The following is a 25826-nucleotide window of genomic DNA, read 5'->3' on the forward strand; positions in this document are numbered from 1 at the left end:
TGTTCCCCAGCCGTGTGACCTGACCACTGCTAAGTGGCCTCCCTGCCCAGCCTCTGCTGGGGAGATGCAGCCAGGCTTGCGGAATGCTGCTCTGGCACGGACACCCGTGGGGGCTGGGGGCTGGCTGTTCTGCCAGAGGCTGCAAAGGAACCTTGCCAGATTGAGCAGGCAGCTGGGTGGGGACCATGGGGTCTGGCCTGGCCGGGTCCAGGTGGTGATTGAGGCTACCACTGCCGAGAGGAGGCCTCTGTGGGCTTCTTGTTTGCCCCATGTCGTCATGCTGATGATGCCTTTCTGCATTTCCCACCCCTACCCTGAGCTGACTGCTGCCCCATCCTGGGTCACCCCAGCCCTCCGCTCGCAAGTGCACTTGGTTCCCAGACAGGGCCCTGCCCAGCTGCAGCAGTATCCCCAGAGTTTGCCACCTTACTCATGGGTGAGCAGGGACTCTAGGGCCTGCTCAGGATTTGTTCTGGGTGTCAGGAGAGGGAATGAAGCCGAGGCAGAAACGGCCTGATGGTCTGTCCTGTAAGACAGCAAGGGCCAGAATGGGGAGGCCCTCAAGATAGAGCTAGCCCAGAGCTAGGGAGAAAATGTCTCAGGACAGAGATGGGGGTCAACAAAATGCCCACGGCCAGATGGAGGTGAGGAGACACTGGTACAAAGAGATGGGGTCAGAGAGGAAAAGGCCCAAACTGGGTCATGCCCCTGGAGCTTGGGCATGTAGGAGGCCCCTAGCAGCTGCTGTGCATCCTGCACCTGCGTGGGTATAGAAACAGCTGGACCAGCTCCCAGAGTCCCCTGGCCTACTTGCTTCTGACCAGCCAGCCAGTCACCTCTGGCTGCCTTGTCTCTTCTTCCCTCCCAGCCTGCTTCCTCATCTGATTCAAGGTGGAGCCTTGCATTGACCTGTGAGATGGCAAGGAAGGGGCTGTGAACCCATTGGTTGGATAGAGACACTGAGGCACAGAGTGAAATAAATCAAGTACACAGGCATCGGGGTTGGAAGCTAAAGAATAGGGAGGCCGGGGAGCTGGGTGTGGTGGCGCATGCCTGTAACCCAAGAGACTCAGGAGGCTGAGGCAGGAGGATCTCAAGTTCAAAGCCAACCTCAGCAACTCGGTGAGACCCTGTCTAAATAAAACACACAAAAAAGGCTGGGTATGTGGCTCAGTGACTAAGTGCCCCTGGGTTCAATCCCTGGTACCAAAACAAAAACAAAAAAAAAGCTGGGAGAGTGCCACCTCCGGTGGCTTGGAAGGAGCCTGTCGGGGCTGCATGAGACACTCCTAGACCCATGTCCAGCCAAAGCTTGGCAGAGTGGCCAGTGTGACCAAGGGAGGGATGCTGGTCCTTTTGGGAATGGCATTGACTATGGCGGTCAAGCTGGAGGAGGGACTGGAGGTTGATGAGAAGGGAGGAGATGGGGGCACTCAGTGTCCCCAAAGACCCAGTAGCTCCTCTCTTGATTTCTGGCCATAAGCTCATGGGCTGGGAAGCCCCAGGCAGAACCTGAGCACACTGGACTATCAAGAAGCTGTGAGAGTTGAGTTTGGTGGGTCCACAGGGGGTCTCTCCCCTCTGCTGCACTACTGGGAGCCTGAGGGGAGACAGGGTAGCACTGCAGGGCACTGGGGAGGTGCGTGTAGTGGAGTCCACAAGCTTGTTGAGGGGAGTACGTGGCTGACCAGGGGAGGTGGCTGGCAGACAGGCAGCATTGTTCTGGGCCTGGTGCGGACACACAGGGAGCTTCACCTCCTGGGGGGCTGAGACTGAGTTGTGGGAGGGTCCTAGACCAGAACCGCATGCCCCAGGGAGTCAGGAGTCCGCAGAGACACACCTGGCAAGGGCAGAGCTCAGTGAGCCATCTGGGGCTGGATGCTGGTAGGCAGTAAAGCCATGCCCCTGCCTCCGGAGTGCAGCTCCTGGGGTTTCTCACAACTTCCCTAAGTACCTTGCCTCCAGCTTCTCATAATAGGAAGACGACTTGGTGTCCTGAATTGTGCTTGGGGTGTCCCCGTACTGGGCTATATTCACCCCCACAGAACCTGGAAAGAACCCAGGCTCTGCTTGGGGTAAGGAAGGCAGAGTGCTGGGCTCAGCATCCCTTGGGACAAGGGGCTGTGTGTAGCTGACCTGAGGGAGGAAGAAATATAGCATGGGGCTGGTAGGGACAGTGGGAAGTTCAAAGCACCCTCTGGGAGCTGACCCAGGGCCTTGCTGGGTGTGGGGTTGTGCCTGTGTTCTGCCTCAGCTGGGCCCAGCACTAATAGGCCCCAGCTGCCCAGGGGTGGGGCCTAATGCAAACCAGCAGCCTGCCTGGTTCCCTTTCCTAGCATCAACATCATGGCCTTGGCATTCCAGGCCTTCCTGGCAGCTTCTAGAATCCTCTCCTACACAGGAAGAGACCCCAGACTCTCATTAGGGATTCAGCCTGACCCATCCACCATGAATGTGATGGGACTCCATTATTCCTAGACGTGGTAACCCCCAGGCCACATGGTTAGATGCCTGGTTCGAAGCATTTATCCACCACAGATCTAGGAAGGAGGTGTCTCTTGCAGTCCAGTTTTTCGAGTGAGTTGAGTTGGAGGTCAATCAAGTTTTCCTCCTCCCAGTAATCTAATGGGAAGTGGCAGAGCAGAACTTGAACCCAGCCGGGCGCAGTGGCGCATGCCTGTAATCCCAGCGGCTTGGGAGGCTGAGACAGGAGGATCACAAGTAGCGAGACCTGTCTCTAAAGTATAAAAAAAGGGCTAAGGATGTGGCTCAGGGGTTAAGCACCCCTGGGTTTGACAACAAAAAGAACCTACAACCCAGGCAGTCTGGCTTCAGCCCAGCCTCCTTCAGGCACAGGCAGAGGCAGAGTTCAGTACTCTGTTCCCTCTCCAGCTTTCTGGCCTGGTGGTAGACTTTAGTTGCTGTAGGACCTGGAGCTGGTGAAGTGCACTGTGGGCCTGGCCCACTGGGAGGCATTCTCCTTCAGGCTGCTCTGGGATACGCACCCTTAGTTATCTGTCACATCTGGTTGTACCAGTCACACACAACCTTTTAGGGCTTATGAGCTAAAAGAGGACCGGTGACCTCATATCAAACACTCAATCAGAGGCCCAGGGTCAGGGCCCAAGATGGAGTGCAGAGTTTGTCCCTGAGACCTCTTAAATGTCTTCATGGATTTGCCTGGTTGAAGGGCTCCCCCCTCATCAGCCTGGGTTCTTCCTACATGTTATGGAGCTTAGCTCAGGATAAGCGGAGCCTGAGGGGCCACAGATGGTGAGTAGTGGGTCTGGGTGTCCAAGAGGCAGAAGTGCTTGTCCCTGGCCCCTAACTTGGCCGCAAACTAGCATGGCCAGGTGCGGCACGGAAGCCACACCTCACAAGATGGCAAGGACTGGCTTTGGGTTTCCAAAAAGCTTTTTTTTTTTTTTTTGTACTTGGGATTGAACTCAGGGCACTTGATCACTGAGCCACATCCCCAGCCCTATTTTGTATTTTATTTGGAGACAGAGTCTGAGTTGCTTAGCACCTTGCTTTTGCTGAGCTGGCTTTGAATTTGCGATCCTTCTGCCTTGGCCTCCCAAGCCACTAGAATTTTAGGTGTATGCCACTGCACCTGGCAATACATTGGCTTTTAGTAGGTGGAACCGATTGCTGCGGCCCATAGTGAGAGATGAGAGCCCACAGGAAGGGGAGGCTGCAGCAGGGTGGCACTGCGCCGTCAGAATGCTGAAAGAAAATAGACCCTGAAAACCCCAGTCTCCATACCCATCAGGCACTGACCAAAGCCTGTCAGTACTGAGGGGATCAGGTGTCTTCAAGGTATCCACCTCCCTCCCAACACCTCAACTCCCAAGGGCCTGCAGCCTTCACAGTGTCAAAGAACTTTTCCTGCCTAGCCAAGGTCCCCTCCTGGCCCTCTTGCCAGCCCACTCGTGCCTTACACCCCTCCTGGCAACGGGTGCTCTCACCTCTCTATGGGCAGCAGGAATCAATTCCACCTGCTAGAAACCAGTCTTCTGGAAATCTGAAGCCAGTCCCTGACACCCTGTGCAGCATGGCCAAGCCACCACCTTGGCGTACTAGTTTGCAAATGTCCTTCAAAGCTGAACACTCGCTGCTGGGTTTCTAATACCAAGCAGAGCTTCTTTTCTCTTTCAGTAATGCCCAGTTGGTATTCTGTCTGCAAAGAGGGGCATTTTCCTTGAATTCTTTACTCCAATTTATGCCTAGCTAATTCAGAAGTTGAGACTAAAGCCCTGGACACATTTCTCAATACTGTCCAACTGATCAAGCTTATCACTATCTCAGAATGTATGTAAAGATCCTAGAACTCACTGCAAAATAAGACCATGAGGAACTTCCTGAGGGGATTTCCCCACAGTACACACTCTCTAGCATTTTCTTTAAAATTTAAGGCAAAGGATCCAGATTTGGCAATTTTTGGTTGTCCAACTTGGGAGTCCACTGTTAATTTAGAAAACTCTATCTCCAAGTGAAAAGTTATGTTGTATTCACTAAGAAAACACACATTCCTTTGAGCTCTGAGGAGAAAGTTAATTGTACTTGCCTGGGAAATTCTCTCTGTGTTAAAAATATCACCATGAATGCTGTCTCTGGAGGTGAGTGATAATGTGCCATGCACTGCCTGGTAAACTGCTACTTGGGGGGAAATGGAGAGTTTGCAGATACACAAACTGTCCCTAGGCAGCAACTCACAGATGGGTTAGGCATCTTCCTTCAGCAGACATCTGTATGCAGGTCACTTCAGCTGGACAACAAAGCCTGGAGGAAATCTGGAATTTCCAGGGGGAGGGAGAGCAAGCACCATCGATGCCTATCTCTGCAGGGCAACAGCTCTGTTGAATGTTCTCCCTGGCTCCATCTCTTGCCCCACCTAACACGCAGCTAGAGATGGTGAGCTGCTCTACTGGCTAGGTCAGCCAAGACACTCATGGTTTGTTTTTCCCATTTCAGAAAGACTAGTTGAAATCTGGGTGAGTAAAGAAAGATGAAACATGCAGACATAGATTTAGACTAAGTATATATTTTAATTTCTACAAGGTCCCCCTTTCAAGTTTTAGGGAAACTGAAGTGTATACAAATTAGACATTGCTAGTATGTACAAAAGTATTTTCTATATTTTTTTGAACAATACCAGCTATTTCATTTGCAGTAAACAGGACATTACAAAACCAGTCCAATAATGCATTTTCTATTAAGAAGCACATTATACAACATAATTCAGTTTTATTAAAAAATAACTTCAAAATACAGAACAATCCCCTTTAGGAAGAAAAGCTATTTCTGTAGCTCACTTCAGTAAACACACAAGTTGAATGCTGCAGCAGAGGGCCATCCTTGTCTGGAGAAAACACACGAGGCTTCTTCCCTTTTAGGATAAAATCCCACCCACAACTAAGGCAGGCAAAGCCACTGCCTCTCTGCCTTCTATGCCCTAGCAACCCCCAGAACCTGTGAATATGATATCACTTCTGTGATTATATCATTTCTATGGCACAACTGACTTGTGGCTTGATCTCATCACCTGGACCTTAAAACAAGAGAAAGGTAGATTTGTAGCATGAGAAGCAGGAGGACTGGAAGGGCCTCTGCTGGTCTGAGGATGGAGGGGCCCACACCAGCAGGAATGTGGGCAGCCTTAAAGGAGCCAAGAGGCCCTGGCTGAGAGCCAGCAAAGAACGTATTCTGCCAACAACCTGAACAAGCCTGAAGCAGAGTCTTCCTCAGAGCCTTCATCAAGGAACCCCTGACGTCAGCCTGTGAGACTTAAAAATCCAGCCATACCACGCCGGACCCACAAGCTACAGAATTATGAACCAAAAAAATGGGTGTTGTTTAAACTGCTAAATTTGGAAGAATTTGTCATACAGTAACAACAACTCATACACTGCCCAAGAGTAACTTTTCTAAACCTAATTGGATTTGGCAATTTCTGTTTGGGTTCTGAACGCATTTTTTCCCACAACTAGTGTATTAAAACAATATTCTCCTTTGCAGGTAACATTTGAAAACCCTTAATTTGGATCACGTTTTGTATGCATGATCAGTACTGATTTTTTATTTAGTTCTGGTTCCTAAAGTACTTCTATCTTCTGACTTGATAAACAATGGACCACCTAACCTGGTTTATCTACCTCCCAAAGTTGACAGCGATATATATATATATATTTTGGTGCTGGGGACTGAATCCTGGGACTCCGGCACACGATGCACCCCTGAGCTACACTCCCCAGGTCCTAGATGAGAGTTATAACACATCCAATATAAGCCTTTCCATCCACCCAGGGTGGTTGTATCCCTCCAGCTGAGGACTCTTTTCCACTTCCCAAATACACCAGGCAAGGCCTGGGGCAGAATGGCACAGCTTCTACACTGACACCCAGAATGAATTTCTTCTGCATAACTGGATTCAATTGGCACTAAGGTGATTAAGTACACTTGGGGGGAGAACTCAAACTCGGGATTAAAAAGAAAAAAAAAAAAAAAAATCAACACTAGTTTTCGCAGCTCCAATTATTTTTGAAGGAACACCCAAAGCCTTGGAAATATGCAATTTATACCGTACTCTACAGCCCTCTTTTCTGGTTCACTCAGGTCAGGCAAGGCTTTACTGAACCACTGGGGTTGCAACCACAATGAGAAAAACACGCTGTTAGGGCTGTTCTGCTGCTGCTGCTGTGGTACCTTCTTTACTTGAAAGATTTCAAAGTCTGTAAAATGTCTCCAGGATGGTGGCAGCTAAGATTCCAGTGTTATTCTAGAAGTTCACTTTCCAATCCACTCTTCCACAAGCACACACACGTATAGACCTAAGTGGCCGCCCCGCAACTGCCAATCCTGCTTGCTCCAGGGGAGCCCTAACCCACGTTACGTTTCAGAGAAGCACCCCAAATATTGAAAGTGAAGACAGCTCAGAATAAACCATTTTCAGTGCCAGTGATTTAAAAAGAAATTTCTTATTCTCTCTCATGGTATTGTAATGTGGAATATACAAGAATAATGCTTAGAGAGGCACCACAAGGTACCAAGCACCAAAGCATGAACTGGAATAGAATTGTTATAATTGAAACTTCTGATAGTCTTTATTAAAAAGCACATAAAATACTAATTCCTTAGAGACAGTGCAGGTATTTATAGTTAAGGCTGATTTTCTCTTCCTAACCCTGTCCACCAGCCTGAAGTAATGCAGACTGTGGGCAGTATGATGACTGCCTTCCTGATTGAGCCAGCAGAAGCAAAGTATGAATTAAGAACCCCAGAGCCACACTGCCTTATGCTCCTGGTTACCACTGGTATGGATTCTGGGTGGTTTGTTTTTACAAGACTGTACAACTGGTATATAAACATTTGGCTGCCTTAACAGTTCTCCTTCACAGTTCTATGCTTGGCAGCATGTATGCTAAAACCTGAAAAATGGGCAAAAAGAATCTGTATTCTTAGGAATACATGAGATGAAAAGAAGTAGTCTACCTAAAATAATATTGCAAATTATACTTACATCAATTTCACAATTTCTTGATTCAAGAAAATGAAAATTCCAAAGTCAGCTACTGTAAAATGTGGCATAAAAATATTTCTAGGAGACATCTGTATTTTAAATTATTCTACACATGTAAATGAATAACAATTAAGTGTCTTTGAAATTCATCTCTAATACTGAAATAGAACAACAGACTGCCATTAAGTTTCTTAAACTTTTAAGTTATCAGGTATTTACATATAAGATATAATCTGTATCAAAAAGGGACGTTTTCAACTATATCTGCTGCTTTCACTGGGGCTGCGGTGATGAGAGTAACTTCGGTCACTTTCACTGTCAGAGCCATAAGATCTACAACTCCTGTGTAACAAAACAAAACAAAATATACAAAAACCCTTTAACTATCCACCCTTTCAGTGCCTCTTGGAGCTTCTTTTTTGATGTGCGTGACTTCAAAACACTATTGCTATAGCAAGTACAGGGGATAGACAAGTACAGTTCTGACTATGGCATACAATGGACTTTTCAGGATGTTTAAAATAATAAATGGTAGCAACATCAAGAGTAAGATAAAATAAAGAGACAGGCACAATGGCACATGCCTGTAATCCCAGCAACATGGGAGGCTGAGGCAGGTGGACTGCAAGTTCAATGTCAGCCTCACAACTTAGAATGAACAACTAAAGAGGTCTAGGGATGTGGTTCAATGGTAAAGCACACCTTGGTTCAATCCCCAGTACCAAAAAAACAAAACAATACAAAAAAACCTCACATCTTGTGAAATTTACTTGAAATCTACTCATGCAAAGAAGCAGAATAATTTTCTGTGTTACCCAAAATGATCAATATTTGATTCTGATCTAAGGAAGTAAGTAGAGGGAAGGTGAATAAATAGCTTTACTGGAGGCACGGACACCAAAATCTGGGCCCAATAAGGTGTGGAAATGGATGTGTACATGAATGAGGCCACTGAGATATTGACTCAAGAAAATCTGGTCACAGTCACCTTTCAGTTAGTTAAAAAAAAAAAAAAAAAATGAGTCAGTCATGGTAGACACCAAAGAGGAGGTGGGGCAGGCAGACTACAGTGGGGCAAGGATAATACAGAAAAGTGTGCAAAGCAATTAAGTTAGAGGCAATGAGAGAACCCCAGGGGAGCAGAGTCTGCTTCAGAGGCACAATGAAGGGGCTATATTTCATGACTCCCAGGGGTAGTGAGTTGCAGTGGAGACCTGAAGGGTAGGTGGGAATTAGTAATTTTAAGAGGCAAAACGGGAGATGGTGGAGAGGGCCCTTGTGTCTGTAGGCAGAAGGAAAGTTTCCGGCACATCAAAGGAGATAGAGAAGCCAGAGTCAAGAGTCAGAGATGGCGTTAGGAAGTGGAGGAGCCTTGCATGCAATGACAAGGAGCCTGGACCTAACTGAAGACAGCAGGAAGTCCCTGAATCATCTTAAGCAATTTGATACTGGTGTAAGGATCACTGCAAGGGACATTACAAAAGTCACTATAAAGACTTTTGCTGTAGCCAAAACACATTATATACAACATGATACACATATATGTTGTATGTATGTGTGTGTGTGTGTGTTTGTGTGTGTGTGTATATATATATATGTATATACATACATGAAAAATATATTTTACTAAATAGTTGACTGTAAATCTCCATTCTGCCACTGAAGCAAATGATTGATATTCCTTTTCTTTTTGTTCCTTTGTATTAGAGATTGAACACAGAGGTGCTTTACCACTGGGCTACATCCCTAGCCTTTTTATTGTTTGTTTGATTGACTGATTGAGACAAGGTCTCACTAAGTTACTCAGGGCCTTGCTAAGTTGCGGATGCTGGCCATGAACTTGCAATCCTCCTGCCTCAGCCTCCCAAGTCGCTGGGATTACAGGCATTTGTCACTATGCTTGGCTTGATTATAACATTTCTTGTATTTCTTTGTTTTAAAAAATGACAAATTGGTGACTTCTAGCAAGTAATCCAACTTAAGGAAGTAGAACATGGTTTGGTGGCTTTCTCCCTTTATTCCTTCTAAAAGAAGTGTTCAATGCCATGTGAATCTTTAAAGACGATTCAAACATGAACAACCACCAATAGATATCATCTGACAACTCATAATAACAAAGTCACCTCTACTAGCTGCCTGTGGACTGTGGAAATTTGAGAAAAGAAGTATTTCTGTTCTCAGAAGGTTATGCTTTCCCTTTCATCACCTTGCACACCAACTGCCCACAGTAATATGATGTGCTGTAACAGAAGGACCCACCTGGACCTCCTGTTGTAACTTCTGCCTCGGTGGTAACTGTCACTCCTCTGGCTCCGACTCCGACTCCGACTCCTGCTGTAGTAGCTATCATAAGTGTAGGACCTGCTTCAACAGCAACGACACACACTAAATTTTTCCATTCAAATATTCAGAGATTTCCATTTCCTTTTAGGACTCCTAAGAGTGTTTTAGCTTAGAACATGGGCACTCAATGACAGTGTTGAGGACACAGGTGCATAACAAGTACTAGAAACATTTAGTAATTGCCCTAAATCAGACTTACCATATTAAAGAGAAAAATGTTTCTTTTCTGCATTGAAAAATATCACAAAATTAACACTGAGTTAGTTTAACTGAATCTGATAGATCTTATAAGGCAATTATATTCAACAAATACCTGCTATTACCATTTTACATTAGTTTTAATTTTGACACCGGAGTATAAAGAGCCAACATATAAAAATTGTCAAAAAGATCTCATTTACAAATGGTTTGATCACAGAATACACATATATATTGAAGTTCTTCAATAAAAAATACAATGTGAACTGGGCATGGTGATACATGCCTATAATCCCAGCGACTTGGGAGGCTGAGGTAAGAGGATCGCCAAGTTGAAGTCCAGCCTCAGCAGCTTAACAAAACCCTATCTCAAAATAAAAAATAAAAAAGGACTGGGGACTTAACTCAGTGGTTAAGTGCCTGGGTTTAGTTCCCAGTATAAAAACAATAATGAAAAAACAAGAAAATGCTAGGCTTGGGGTATAGTTCAGTGGTAAAGTGTGTGTGAGGCATTGGGTTCAATCCCCTGCACCAAAAACAAAACCAAAAAAAGTCCACAACACTTTGAACTGAGTTTATAAAAGGAAGCCTCTTCAGTCTGCCCCTGTGGGTGAGTACCCAATCCCTGTCCCTACCTGGACCGACTGTGGGGATCATACGAGCTGCTCCTGGATCTGCTCCTGCTGGATGTCCTAGTATGAATCATATGAAAGACCATCACCTTGTGGATCAGGGCAGGACAGGCTTTAAAAATCTAGACTTTTTTTTGTCCATCAAAGTGAAAATACAGTGACATCTTGTAACTATATTTACTTTCTTTTTATATTAAAGTACACTAGAATTTTTTTTTTCCTTAAGAAAGATTTAAGTTTTATGCAGTTCTTTTATGAGATATACATGAAGTCCCTGGGGAGGGACTCTGAACTAGGCAGGGAAGGGGAAAGGTCCACACAAATAGGATACTCATAAATGAAGCTACAGCAGTGGAAAATACCTCAGAGTCTGGGAAAGAAGCTGGGGAATTAGAGATGAGGCTAGCACAAACTTCTTCCTCTTGGTCCCCTCCCTAAATCCCATCACAATTCTAACCTGAGGCAGGAGGTGATTACAGTGGAGTTAAGGAAGATGCACTTGGGGGAGGCAGAGGTAGTGGTTAGGGCTGCCTTTGTTTCTCATGCCTCACTCTGATAAGATCCCATCCAAAGAATATCCAGAATAATTCCAAAACTCTTTGAAATAAAGAGCTAGATTAGACAATAGGCCAATCTGGTTTCAGCAATGATAAGGTTCTTCTCAATGGCTACACCACTTTGCCTATGGAAGAGACATGATGGAGACCAGAATGCGGGGCGAGACCACAAGCTCACCTGTGACTTTTGTAACTACGGTAGGAACTGCTCCGGCTTCGGCTTCGGCCTCTGCTGTACCATCCTCTGCTCCGACTTCTAGAATAGCTTCTTGATCTATAATTAAAACAAGTGAGAAAACACACAATTTTATTAACTCATAATGTTCAAATTAATTATAGGTGGGGGAGGACAGGGTGACAACAACATACTCTACTCTGAACAGTGGACATGACAGTGACACTGCTAATGAGGCAATTCAGAAATGAACCACAAAAGGCTGGTACAGATGTGTTCACAGGAGCCCCAGTTGTAATATCAAAAGAGGAAATAGTCCAGACCTCCATTACAGTTACATGTATCAACAGAGATGCGAGTCAGGAACACAACCTGAGTGAAAAAGGCAAGTGTAGAACATTTGCATACATAAAAGGCTTTTATTTACAAAAAATTCCAAAACACAAAAATAACATTGTATGAGAACAGAAACCTTTGTGATAAAACTATAAAGAGAAACAATAAACAATAACACAAGTTTTAGAATCATGGTTATGGAGAGAGGAAAAAAAGGGTGGCATTGGCACACGAGAGACCTATTTTTCAAGATGACAAGGTATGAGGGTGTCCATTATATTACTTTTATACTTTAATCATGTCTTATTTTTAATATTAAATATTTAATAAAATAAAATATTTAAGTGCCACAGTTCTTTCCCTCTGAATTCACTTGGTTCTTTTTCTCCCTCTATTTTAAACCTGACATTCAGGAGCAGTACAATAATTCTATGTATAGGCTATTTATGCAATATCCCCATAGATTTTACTCATTATGCACGTATGTTTTGGAATATATGACCTGTTTCCAGTTTACCTGCAAGAGAATGAATACAGTATGTTCTAATGAGATTCTCGTCAATTTATTCAAACAAAAATTACAGAGACAAATTCTGAGGTGACTGAAAGATGACTAAGACACAGTCTTCAAATTCAAGCAGTTCACAGCACAGTGGGAGAGTCAGGCCCAGGTGGGTAACCAGAAAGGAAGGGAGGGCAGTGACCAGGCTTAACTATCTCAGTCTACTACCCACTGACTGCACACCCTAGAGCAAATACCTTAGCATTTTTATGCCTTACTGTCTCCACTTATAAAATGAAATACCACCTACTCTAAAAGCAAGGAAGGGTAAGAAGGCAAGTATAGAAGAGTGGCTGGCATCACCAACAGATCATAGCTGTCTCAGTGAAAATGTCAAGGCTGATCATGAGCAGACAGGAAGCTGAAGCAACTCACAGGTAGCCACCATCTAGTGATAGGAATGCAGAGAGAAAAGACCAGGATTCACCACCTCTCTGGGTCTGGTGGGGGTCAGGACAGGAGGAGGGAGAGCCCGTAACACAGGACGAAATGGTCTGAGAGGAATGAGGAGAGCTGGCCTACGGTTTCCAGTAAGTGGGGAAATAGTGAGTTCAGTGAGCAGCATGGAGGGAAGGCACAGAAGACAGTAAGCAAGTAATGGAGGAGTGAAGTGGAGAGAGTCACTATAGATGGCAAACGGTGGCTCCTTTTTTAAGAGTTACTATACATGGCAAATGGCGGGTGAGTTTAAAAAAAAAAAAGGCTGATGAATAAGGAAAGAAAAGGAAAAAATGGTCAAAGATTCAATCATCAGTACAAATGATAGAGAACAATCACAATATAATAGGGGATATGAGTAAAATAGGTAAATCAATGAAATATTTCTAAGGAAAAGAAAATAATGAAATACAACTACTCATTACTTCCTATTACCTCTCACTATCACCAATTTTTTTTCATTTTTAACTCTTTCTCTGCACTATCCTGTCTAAACTGGTGACAAAAAGTTAGAAGCAACCTAGAAAATGAAAAAAATCTAAAGATGATTTTGACATGTCCCTCCCTGCTACCACAAATAATGTTCCACAGATGCATGTCTTGGTCAGATAACGGACTCTTCAGCACTAACCTTCCATGTAAAATGGAAGTTAGATTAAGAATCTCTAAATCTTATAGATTTTGTAAATTCAGGAGTCCCTTCAAAGTCATCACGATGGGCAAGAAGGCAGCCTCTCACCTTTCAAGATGGAGAATTCGCTTGCTACCATGGCAACTCATTTTCACTTTAGAGAGCTTTCTATAACAATGGTGTTTTAAACTAAGCCCGAATTTCTTCTGAAATGCCCTCAGTCCCAGATTCTCCAGGTCTCGCACAATAAGACTTCTTATTCCTTTTCAGATATTTGGAAATAGTGATCTCATCCCCTAACTCTGATATTTTCCCAGCTAAACACACAGACTCTCCTCGGGAGAAAAAAAAGGAAAGCAAATACTGCTTACCGATAAGATGATGTAGAACTTCTTGATCGACTTCTGGAGTGACTATAGGAGACAGACCTTGTTCTGTGTCGTGATTTGGTTTCAGATTTACTCGAGATCTACTTGGACTCCTGGACTGACTATCACCATCCCGACTAGGCGTCTGTTCATCACTTGAACTCTCCTGATTTCTTGGCCTTCGGTTTAGGCGAGCTGTTTTTCTTACTTCATCAAATAGAGACCCAGGCCGAACTTTATTTTTGCTTTTAATTTCTATTCTCAAGCCCTGAGGTTTCATTTCAGGTACTGCAGTCGATGCCTTCACTTCCACAGCACTAGACGTGTAGCTGTAGGTGCTGCCAGGTTCCCCACACCTTGCAGGGGCTTCCATTTATTATCTGTGAGGTGGATCTGGCTCTTCTCAGCCACCTCCTTCTTCCCAGTACTTTCTACACCACTGGCCAAGCTGGCAGAGCTGCTATCCTGTTTCCCCACTTCACCGATGGTTTTGCTTTCAGACACACTGCCTTCTTGTTTTGCTTCCCTCTGTTTCAGGATGTTCTATATGTATGTTCTGCTTCAGTACCACATTTATCTCTGGAGTGTCAAGCCTTGAATTTGCTACAGGGGAAGCCCCCTCTACCTTTGCTGGTGAATTCCTATCAGGAGTGCAGATCTCCATGTTATCATCTGTTTGAAGCACATCCTCTGTTCCACTTGGAACACTTTCTTCAATCTGCTGGGTGTTTGGGGAAGAACGGGCAGCGTTTTCCTCAGTATTTAAAGCAGTGGGACAAGTGCTGGGCTTACTATCACCTTTAGTAAGCTGATCAAGATCTGATGACATAGTCATTGTATTATGGTTACCTGAAAGGCTGACCTCATCACAGGATTTCTCAGTTTTTGAAGTATTATCTTTTATGGTTCACTGTTTTCAGGAATTTGGGTTTTTTCTTTGATTCCTGAATAACTTGTTTTTCATTAATCTCCTCCTCCTCTTCTTCACCAAATTCCAGTGGAGGCTGCCAGTGAAATGCCTGTTTTCGTTTTGGAGCCTTGTGCTTTTTTCTTTTTTCCCTTTCAGTTTCTCTTTTGCTTTTTTGGTGTGTTCCCTTCTAAGATTTACCTTTGACCCATGTTTGTGCTTCTGTGGCTTTCCTTTATTGTTTTCTGAGTTGGAACAGGACCCCTCAGAATCAGAAGTTGACGGCCGTCGTTTATTTGATTTCCAAGCACTATTATCATCAGGCAGTGAAGTATTTGCTGAAGATTTTGTCTTGGGTTTTGCTCTGATGTGAATTTCACTAATCTCTGATTCAGAATCCGATGTGGCCTCACCTTCCTCCTTATCAGAAGACTGCCGGGAATCATTTTACTGTTTTTAGTTCTCTCTCGTTCTGAATTTGACTCAGAGTCCCATTTACTCCCAGCATAATTCTTCCGTTTGGACTTACTGCCATTTCTAAAGCGATCAGAAAGATTCTCTTTCAAAGTTCTTTTTTTGGTATGAGGGCATTCCCGTTCAGGCTTGGGTTTCTCTTCATCTTTGCTTTTTTCCGGCTTGTCATTCATTATTTCCATTTTGCCCTGCTTCTCTTTTTCTTGGGCTGACTGTGTAACCTGAACACTTGACTGTTCACTGTCTGAAGAATAATCTAAAGATGACCTGCTTTCACTATACTTTCTCTGACATGAAGACTTCTCTCTACCTTTGACATATTTACTGCGAAGTGTCTTTTCAGAGCTGCTGCTGTGCCTTTTATTTGAAGTATTGTTTTTTTTTCCCACTGGATCTAAATTTCCTCTTGGCTCGTCTTTCATCATTACTACTAACAGAAGTGTATGAAGATGATCTACTGAATGGTGAACGATCACTGTACTTACTTCGTGAATGAGACCGAGATGATGGGGACCTAGACCTTGAACGTGAACTAGCTAGACTACGTGACCTTGTATATGATCTAGAATAAGATCTACTCCTAGAAGATCTGCTACCTGACCTCGGTGAACTTTCAGAACTTCTATCACTGTATTTTGAATAAGCGCTCCGATCACTTTCTGAATTTTTTTCTCTTTTACGGTAGGACGATGAACTACCAGTCTCTTTAATGTTTGCTGAACTGTAAGTGCTTTGAATGGGCAACAAATGGGTTGCTTTTGCTTTCATTTCCTGAATTCGCTCATAAGAGGGTTTCCAGGGTTTCTGTCCAGGCTTCCACCTTGAAGGAGGGGGACTGTCACTCAATGGTATTACAGGAATATTTTCTGCTACCACTGGCTGTACTACTACATTTTCATTTTGTGGTACTGTTGCCCTTAAAGGTTCTGTTTTAACTGGTTTATTTTCACTTAATTGAGAAGCTGTCCTTCTGGGTGATTTTGATGCTGTCCTTTGGCGTCCTGACTTGGAACTCGACCTGGACTTTGATCTACTTTGAGAATGTGATGAAGATTTTGATACAGTCCTTGATCTTGAGCTTCCTCTAGAATATGACCGTGAACGAGACTTGGATCTATAGGAGTCTCTACTGGAATGGGTTGAAGTGCTCTGGTCATCCTTGTCAGATTTAGACCAATCCCTCTTAGATGAGTGATGAGATGAAAAGGAGGAAGATCGAGATCTCCTTTCTCTATCACAAGAGGACTTTATTTGTCGAGTGGAAGATTTTGAGGATTCAATGTCAGAGGGTACAACAACTCTTCTCTTTTAGTCTGTTTGTGTCTTCTGCAATGTTTTTGCTTTTTTGCTTTCTTTTTATGTTTAACCTTTTTTTCCTTTCTGCGTTTTTTATGGTGACCATCAGAGTGTCTTGCTGTGCTGATATCTGAATAATATCCATTATAAGACCATGATCTAGATCTCTGAGACAAGCTTCTTTCATCCCATCGACTTGAACAGGGGTCACTTAACCTAAAGACAAGGCATAATATGCATGTCATTATGTATAGGCATGTTTCTATGCTTTAAAACACATTTCCTGTTGACATCAAAGTACTTGACTCCATCAATACTTTAAACACATGTAAAAGCATGGATCAAAGAGTTATAGGCCTTGTCTTGACCTTATACTTTCAGAGAAAAATAATGACAACTACTAAAAGGTTCACTTACAAGAGTTTTTGTTTATTTTTAAGTTAAGGAAGGAATTTCCTATTTGGTAGGAAATGTTTGTGAAAATCAAACCAACCAACCATAAGAGCAGAGGTAATATGCCAAGCTCCTGGTTATGATCTGCTCATGACCCTTTTCCTCTAGAAGCAATTTATTTTATTTTTATTTATTTTTCACATTAGGAATTGAACCCAGGGGTATTTAACTATTGAGTTATATCCTCAGCCCTTTTTATTTTGAGACAGGGTCTTGCTAAGTTGCTGAGGTTAGCATTGAACTTGAACTTGTAATCTTCCTGCCTCTGTCTCCTGAATCAGCAGGATTATAGGACTGCACCATTGCATGGGCACCAGGAACAATTGTTGAGGGAGAGGCAAACTAAATTCCCAACAATTTTGTTGAGTCTCTGAAGATACCAGGTAGATAACTAACTTTTTGTGTATGCTGGGGATGGACCCCTGGGCCTCATAGTTGATAAGTAAGAGCTCTACTACCAACTCACATACCCAGCCCTTACCAAAATTTTTTTCCTTAAGCAGCTAGCATGATTTGTTTTTTCTCTATCTCACAAAGGTAATTAAGACTACCCCCTAAGACTGTAATTAAACTACCTAAGACAAAAACGAAGGAAAAATTACATGAAAACCGACAGAGGCTTTACAATCTTAGTTGTAATGTCAGGGCTTAAAACTGAGGGCCCTCAGCACCAGCGGGTTGCTCCAACATAGCAGGTGTTTGCCTTTTTCTACTTCTCCTAATTAAGACACTCTATCAGAGTGACTGCAGAGAAAATGAGAATTTTCCCACAAAGAACTGCACAGGTCCTCTTGGTATATTTTTTCATTAGCTATTACGGGACCAGCCCCATTTCTAACATAGATATTCCACTGTGGTGTTATCACTGAGGTTAAGGATAGGTACTCCTGAAGATGCAACCGTCCCTGGGGACAGAAATTAATGCACACATCTGATATAAGTTTTCCCATCTACCAATTAATTTGTCAGTGACTAAAACACATGGCTAGGAAAGAATATGCAATTTTTTTTTTTTTTTTTTGCTGAGGGCTTCGCTAAGTTGCGGAGGCTAGCTTTGAACTTGCCTGCCTCAGCCTTCTGTCAGCTGGGATTACAAGTATGTGCCATCACACCCAGTTAATACAATTTTCAGTCCTGATTAATTCTAAAATTGGGAAAGGATTCTTTAAACATTCAGTAGAGAGAAGTCAAAATTTTAATTGAAAAGCCCCTAAAGCCATTCATCTAACCTAGTTAACAGCACTACTTTCACCAAGTTTCTCCCTTTGGTCACAGTCTAATTTTGACTATAAGTCTTTACTGAAAAGTCCAGGATTAGGCCTATATTGCCTTAACACTTTAAATAAAGTAGACACTGGATTGTGCCTATACTCAAAGCTCTTACTTATCTCCTTTATCCATTTTTCTCCACTAGGTGGTCTGTATGCTCTTAATCTCTGCATTTCCTCTTCCAATGAGGAGGAGTTTCACTGCTGTCATCATTATCTGACTCGGAACAGGATCTTGATCTTGGAGGTGTGTGATAGCGCTTTAAACACAAAAAAGGGAATAACTGTTTTAAAAATGTCTCTCAATTACAGTCTGCTGTAGGACATTGACGTGTAGAAGATCCATTTTCAGATTCCTTCAAAGATAATCATTTAAGTACCAAAACAATGATCTGAAGTTATTTCAGACCTAAGGCATTGAGATGGCAAGGCAGATGTTTACCCATAATCCCATATGAAATTTTCCTCTTCAAAGTCCTAACAATTACATTCATTACCTGAGATTACTCAATATACTAAGAGTCCTCAACATACTCACTGATTGTTTCACATGTTAATTTCCTCCTTAATTAAATCCATCCAAACATAGCCATAAATTTTAACCCAATAATAGCAGTACTTTCTCCTAACTATGGAAACTACAACCAATTCCTGAACAGAATTTTATATTACACCTAAAATCAGAGCTAGGATTTTACTGGCAGGTTAAAAAAAGTTACTGTTTAGATAAGTAATTTGAAAAAAGAAAAGTCTTATTAACACACATACAATTGTACCCCTTCCTTTAATCTTCCGTCCAGACTTTGATACTGATGGTTTCTGATCACTTACAATGGGTGCAACATCTGGAATCTTCCTAGAAAAGAAGTTATAAAAATTAAAAATTAGCAAATGCTAAGCATCCCCCCCCCACTGTTTAAATGAAGAATGTATGCTCCTATACAGTTTTCTAATATTTTCCGACATGAAAATCATTTGATATTCTGATTTTAATATCCACAAATAAAGCTTTATGGAAACACAGCCACTTCAATTTTTTCACCTATTTCCTCAGGTTGTTTGTATATGGTACTCTCACTGCTTTACACTGCTACGAGGAGGGCTAGGAGTTATGTCAAGGGAGGTGCAGTGGTGCACACCAGTAAGCCCAGCCACTAGGGAGGCTAACACAGCAGGATCACAAGTTTGAGGCCAGCTGGGCAACAAGACCCTGTCTCAAAATAAAATAATAAAAAAGGGCTAAGTGTATCACAGAGATATGAGTGCTTATCTAGCTGAACAGGCCTTGGGTTCAATTCCCAGCAACACACACACACACACACACACACATCATAGTATTTCAAATGCTATGCCTATCACCCATCTATATGAAAAATATTTTCAAAAATGTATACAATCTCACTGCAAATCAGCACCACCAGATTAATAGTATGATCTACTTTAATAGGGAACACTAACTTTGGACCTTAATTAAGTGAAGTTACTCCCCCAGCAAAAGAATTCTATTCTTCTCATTAGAACTGCCTTTTAAAAAAAAGAAAAAGAAAAAAAGACACTTGGGCCAGGCATGGTGGTACACTCTTGTGATCTCAGCTACTTAGAAGGCTGAGACAGAAGGATCACATGTTTAAGGCCAGCCTGAGCAACTTATCAAGACCCTATCTCAAAACAAAGTTAAAAAGGGCTGGGGATATAGCTCAGTGGCAGAATACTTGCCTAATATGTGCTAGGCCCTTGGTTCAATCTCTACTGGGTGAGGGTGGGTAATGTTCAGTTTTTTATTATTATTATATGTTGGCATTTTGTTGATACAATAATTGTGGAGTGTGGGAAGTATAGCTCAGTGGTAGAGTGCTTGCATATCATGTGTGAGTCCCCAGTTCAATCTCTAGCATCCCCTCCTGCCCCAATTTTTTTTTTTTTTTTTTGCAGTGCTGGGGATTGAACCCAGGGCCTGAGCTATATCCCCAGCCCCCCAATTTTTTAAATGAAAGAACAATAACCTATGTGGAGACCTAACTACAAACAGGGTCACTTGCATATATTCTTGGCTTTCAAAATAACTTTTCATATGAAACTTACCAATTACACTAGTCATTATGTATGTATGTATTTATTTATTTATTTTTGAGGTGCTGGAGATTGAACCCAGGGTTGTGTGTATTTCTGTTCATGCAATGAATTCTTTAAATATGTGTAAATTCAAGCCTAATATACATTAGTATTTTTAGACCAATTCTAAAGTTTTTAGATTAGCTTTTATAATGCAGAGAAGTTATCAATGAGCAAGTTAATAACAGTAACATTGGATACTAAATTTATCTCTAATCACCATGCTATTACTTTTGCAGTATTAAAATTAAAATATATTCATTACTCAGTTGGACCCAGAGTTCAACTAGCCCTCCATTCTGATAACCAAAACCTCATCCTTTTGAATGAAAGGTCAAGGTAGCTAGATCAGTAATAAAATCTTTCCAGACCCTCCAATAAAATCTCTTCATCAATTTACCCAACCTTCTGCCCCTTCTACTGTAGTCAAATGTGAATTCTGAAAGGTGAGGTACATGTCGTTTATTAATCTAGTATCTCCCATAGTATCTTTCAAAGTGCTCTGAACATGGATCATGTTCAATGAATGAGTGTGAAACTGTAATAAGCCGATGGAATTGTCTATCAGAGAAATAAAAACACAAAGGTTAGTCATCCTACTTACGGTTCGGGCTCCACAGCAACAACAGGCATATCTCTTCTCAGTAAAAATCTGTTCTCAGGCACTGGAGGAATTTCTTCAGGGCGGACTACAGGCTTTTCCCGTTTAGCATTTGAATCGGCTGATCTTTTCTCATTGGTATCACTTCTCTCAGAATGACTTTGAAAGAACAAAACAAGTCACCAATTAAGATATGTCATGCTTGCATTTCATAATACAAAAGCACTGAAAACTAGACATTAATAGCAAAACTACTGACAGCTTACAAGTCTCAACGGGTCATATAATTTAACATAAAATATCAACCCAGAGGAAATCTAATTTTGACAATAAAATCACTAAATGATCTTAACATTTTTTTTCTTTTTATAACTTTCAGTAATTATTTTCACCTAGAAAAACACAAATCTTGGACATAAAACATACATGCTTCTCTGAGATTTATCAGATTTCAATTTAGTTGCAATAAAAAAATACTGTCCTTGCTTTCTTACTTTTCTCTCCCCCTGACTCACTTTCTTTCTCCTCCTCCCTTTCCATTCTCTCTAGCATGCACCCTTTCTCTTTCCTTTCTCTTTTCCTCTCATTTTCTCTCTTACCCTGCAGGGAGACACTGTGTTTGCTTAATAAACTCCCTTATGTGAGGGGAAAAAAAAAAGCTATCCTTGTCAACCATAAGTAATAAATTGGATTTACAAAGTTGCCTGTACTTTTCCCACTCCAGGGTATGTGTGTTTTAGTTAAGAATGACTTGGCATTTCACATTTACCCTTTTGGGCTCATTATGTGTTTGCTCCTTGGTTCTTCTGAGCTGCTTGCTTCCTTTCTTCTCCTTTTAGAATGTTTAACTTTTGGCCTCCTCTTATGTTTCCTTCTTCTGCTTCTCCCGTGTTCAATTTCACTTTCTGAAGATGATTCGGAAGAGGAAGATGAACTGGAAGAGGAATCTGAGTCTTCTGAATGTGTTGGTTTCTTCCTTTTTTTCTCAAAAACTTTTAATAAATATTAACAAAAATATTAGTACTGGATTCCAGTGTCTACCTTTAAGAGTAAAAAAATGTCATTACCTAAAATCACATGTATAGTTTATGATAAACTACACACGATTCTAGTTGCTTTGTGTATAGTAAACTAAAAAGAAAATTTAAATAAACTTTTCAACAAGTTGATAGTACAATTGGTTGCAAGACTGTAAAGTAATGAAGCCCTCATCCTTATGAAGTCTATATTGGGATTGGAGAGATAAAGTAGGGGTAGTTTAAGACAATATCTGAACAGACCTGAAGGAAGGGAGGGAGTTATGCATATCTTAACCAAGAGTCTTCTAGACAGACAGAACAGCCAGCACAAAGTCCCTAAGTGATCAGCACATCTGAATAAAGGTCAATATAGCTAAAAGGCAATGAATGAGGAGGTCAGAAAGAGCAGAGAAGCAGATTGTCTATGGCCTTACAGACCACTGCAAAGACTTCAGCTTTGTTAACTGAGAAGGCAAGCTTTGGAGGGTTCTGAGTGGGAGTGGCATGGATGTGAAATATGGTTTAAAGGGATCACTTTAGTTGCTGTTACAAACAAACCACAGAAGACAAGGACATAATCAAGGCAACCAGTTAGGATACTGCTACTGAGAAAAGATTTTAGGAAAACAAGGAGACAGAGGCAAGGTGAAAGGTTAGGAAGCTATTGCTATAAACAATGCATGAGACACTAGGGTTTGGATCAGGCTAGCAACAAAGAGAATAAAAGGAGGTAAGATTTGATAGGATTTGCTAATGGACTAGAGATAGGATATGATATAGATGCCTTAAGGGTTATTGTTATACCACTCATATTTTGTTCACTACATCAATCCAGGAGGTATCTTTAAATAAATTAGTCTTCAACAATTCTTCACCTGCATCCTAGCTGCTTCTACTGCCCAAAGCTCTTACCATCTTTTGTTGATTTTGTGGCGAGCACCCCACAGTCAATAACTCGCACATCTGCATAAGGTCTGCTTGCAGCATCAGTTTTCAGATTTTCAATTTGTTCTATGACTTCAAAACCAGAAATAACCAGTCCAAAGACAACATGTACCCTGTTACAATATAAATTCAAGAAATAATTGGTTTGGTGATAACTAACCTATGAATAGTCATCAAGACAACTGTTATAAATGACACGGCCACAGACCTGAAAATAAAATCAAAGTGTTTGATGCATGAAGTCACTAGAAGGAAAAAGAACTTGAAATTTGTTTCATAAAAGGAAACAACAATAAAACAACAAAATTTGGTCTCAAACTGAGTCTGGGTTTTTCTCCCTTTCTAACAATGGCTCTTAATCATTTTAGGGTAAAGAGTCTGATAACAGACTGAATTCAGTACTGAGAAACTGTCTTTACAGAGATATTCAATACTGCACGGCTGAGAAGCCCATCTATGGGTACAGGTTAAAGACCCCTTCAGTGACATGGGGCTTCAAAACCACTGCACCTTGTGATCCTTGAATAGCATGGTTATGAGATGGCACAGGCACTGCGAGTGACCCAGAAGATATACCTGGAATCTAATCTGTCCTTATGACTGGCTGCCCTAACTACCATCAAGAGCATAAGAATGTAACTCTTACCCATCCAGGTGTGGAGCAGGTTTTGTAGTTCTATGTAACAAACATCAACACAAAGATGATTGTCAAAAACGACGTGTTCAGGTGAAGAGAGCAGAAGGGTTTAAACACAGCATGTAGAGAACAAAGAAGTAAAGATAAAAAGATGGGGGAAAAGTTAAACATAATAAATCTCTAACCTTAAAAACCCCAAACCAGCAATAATAGCCACTTTACTGACCCAAAAAAAAAAAAAAAAAAAAAATCAAATCAAGAATCACAAAATCATCTCTATTAGACAATATGCATATATAGAACATATGAAATAGGTTTCATCTGAATTATATCCATAAATACGTAACATAAATACACATTAAAATTAAAGATAATCTCAAATCCAAAACAACAAAAAACAAACATTAAAAAACCTCAAAACTTATAATTAAACAAGGAAAAGCACCTATCATGTCCCCCATGGATTGCAGAGTATGATCAACACTTTCCCACACACTTAAATGAGTTCTTCTATTTATTATTTCTCATACTTAGTCATCAACTTTTAGGCAGGCAGATAGAGGAAGGCCTCAGGAGTCCTGTTTTCAGAACTTCCTGCCCCTCTTTCCTCACACAAGGTGAGGCTCTGCCACTTACGTCAACTCTGAAAATACAATAGGGAGAAAAACACTTCTGACAGCAAAGTCATGATGGACTTATAGACCTTAGATTTCTATTGTCCAGAAAACACCCAACCAGCTTCTTCTATAATCACAAACTTCTCAGACAGTCAATGGGGTATATTTGGTTAAGGAACTTTAAACCCAAGCTGATTTCTCATAGCATTTTCACAAATCTTCATACTATGTGAATTGCAGTGCAAAAATTCAAAAGCAGGTAATTAGAATTATACACTACAAGTATCTTAGTTTATAAGAATGAAAAGTAGGTATCTGAGAGATAGGTCACTGAATATCAGGCTGCATTAAAGCAATGAATTGCAATAAAGCAATGAAGTGCCCATATAAACTTTTATGCTCATTTTAAGGAAGTTTAAGACATCTAAGTACATTAAAACACAATTTTTGCCTTCAAAACAATGCCAAAAATCTTTACAGTACAAGAAATTGTAATGCTTATACTTACATTAACACATTCAGTTCTGTAAGATGACTATAGTAATTTTAAAAAAATGAAAATGTCAAACTTAAGTTTCAGAATTTTAAAGGAAATCTTGAGTTTTAAAACTGTAAGTCTCAAATATTCCTTAGAAGAATGAGAAGTAGAAATTCAAGCCCATGTAATTATAAAAATGAAAACAGGCAGCAAAAAAAAAGAAAAGAAAATCTGATGAACTGATGAGCCACTAATGCCTAAATCACTAAACTAATCTCAAAAAAACCAACGGACAAATAACTTTAAAATAGAAATGTACTTTCCATAATTATAAAACTCTACCAAGCACACTAAAAATAAGAGACTGGCACATAAGCTAGACAGATTCTAACAGAAAAGATGTAAAGAGTGCTTCTAAAAATGTAAAAATTTCCCAAGTAAGGGATCAGTCTCAAATACATAAAAGTGAAAACAATGAATAGCTTATTGATCAGATACATTTCTCTTCCTTGACCCTTTATCATAGTTCTCAGATATTCTAGTACTGGGGAAAGCCTACAGATTTTTCTAAAACACACAAAGCCCTATTCCTCTTGCCATCTTGGCTAATAAAAAAAAAAAAAAATCACCTTATGGTAAACATCTGATGATATAAAACAACTTATCAACTGCTGTGATGCAGTTACATGCTACTTGAGAATGGAATAGCTATCTTTATGGTCTTTAAGTTTGGTTGGTTTGTTTGTATTTTGGGGCTGGAGATTGCACCCAAGTCCTCCACACACTCTTCCACTAAGTCACACTCCCAGTCCCAAGTCTTGTTTTCAATTCAAATGAAAACTGAAGGATAAACAAACTTGGTACTTTTATTACAGTAGTGAAGAAAACAAAGACAGGATTGAATCCTCTTGTGAGGACAACTTTTAGTCCACCCATGGTGCCTAAACTGATGTAAATAATTTAATTTACTCACATCTGCAATTTGGGATCCAAAAATGTAAATGTGTAATTTAATTGGGCAGGATTACATATTAAGAATTTAACAAAAAGAAGCCTAAGCCTTCTGGGGTTCTAAGCCTACATCTCAGGAACAATCCCAAGGTAAAGCAGGCTGACTGGCACTGGGCTGAAAGTCTGTAAAAACAGAGAACATTAACTAAATTACAAAAGAGGGGTATAAGAGGGCAGGGGAAATGATTTTGTACAGTGTAGACTACTAAAACAGGCAAAGAGATCTCATCCCACTAACTTTTTTTTTGC

At 41.4% G+C, this 25826-nt stretch overlaps 1 protein-coding gene across 1 annotated transcript in view; it reads right to left on the reverse strand.

The window, feature by feature from the left end:
- Nucleotides 1–5030: 5030 nt before the first annotated feature.
- Nucleotides 5031–25826, reverse strand: part of Nktr (natural killer cell triggering receptor) — a 48841-nt gene continuing 28045 nt past the window's right edge. The window contains 20 exon segments of the mRNA XM_053743316.1: nt 5031–7861; nt 9779–9883; nt 10696–10752; nt 11428–11523; nt 13763–13853; nt 13856–14086; nt 14089–14284; nt 14286–14681; nt 14683–14810; nt 14813–15115; nt 15118–15526; nt 15528–16450; nt 16453–16652; nt 18261–18339; nt 18342–18417; nt 18926–19013; nt 20874–21029; nt 21640–21862; nt 22802–22947; nt 23481–23510. Coding sequence (XP_053599291.1) covers nt 7774–7861; nt 9779–9883; nt 10696–10752; nt 11428–11523; nt 13763–13853; nt 13856–14086; nt 14089–14284; nt 14286–14681; nt 14683–14810; nt 14813–15115; nt 15118–15526; nt 15528–16450; nt 16453–16652; nt 18261–18339; nt 18342–18417; nt 18926–19013; nt 20874–21029; nt 21640–21862; nt 22802–22947; nt 23481–23510 — 4021 coding nt within the window. The 3' untranslated portion in view covers nt 5031–7773.

Source organism: Sciurus carolinensis, chromosome 17 (assembly GCF_902686445.1).
Source record: "Sciurus carolinensis chromosome 17, mSciCar1.2, whole genome shotgun sequence".
NCBI lineage: Eukaryota > Metazoa > Chordata > Mammalia > Rodentia > Sciuridae > Sciurus > Sciurus carolinensis.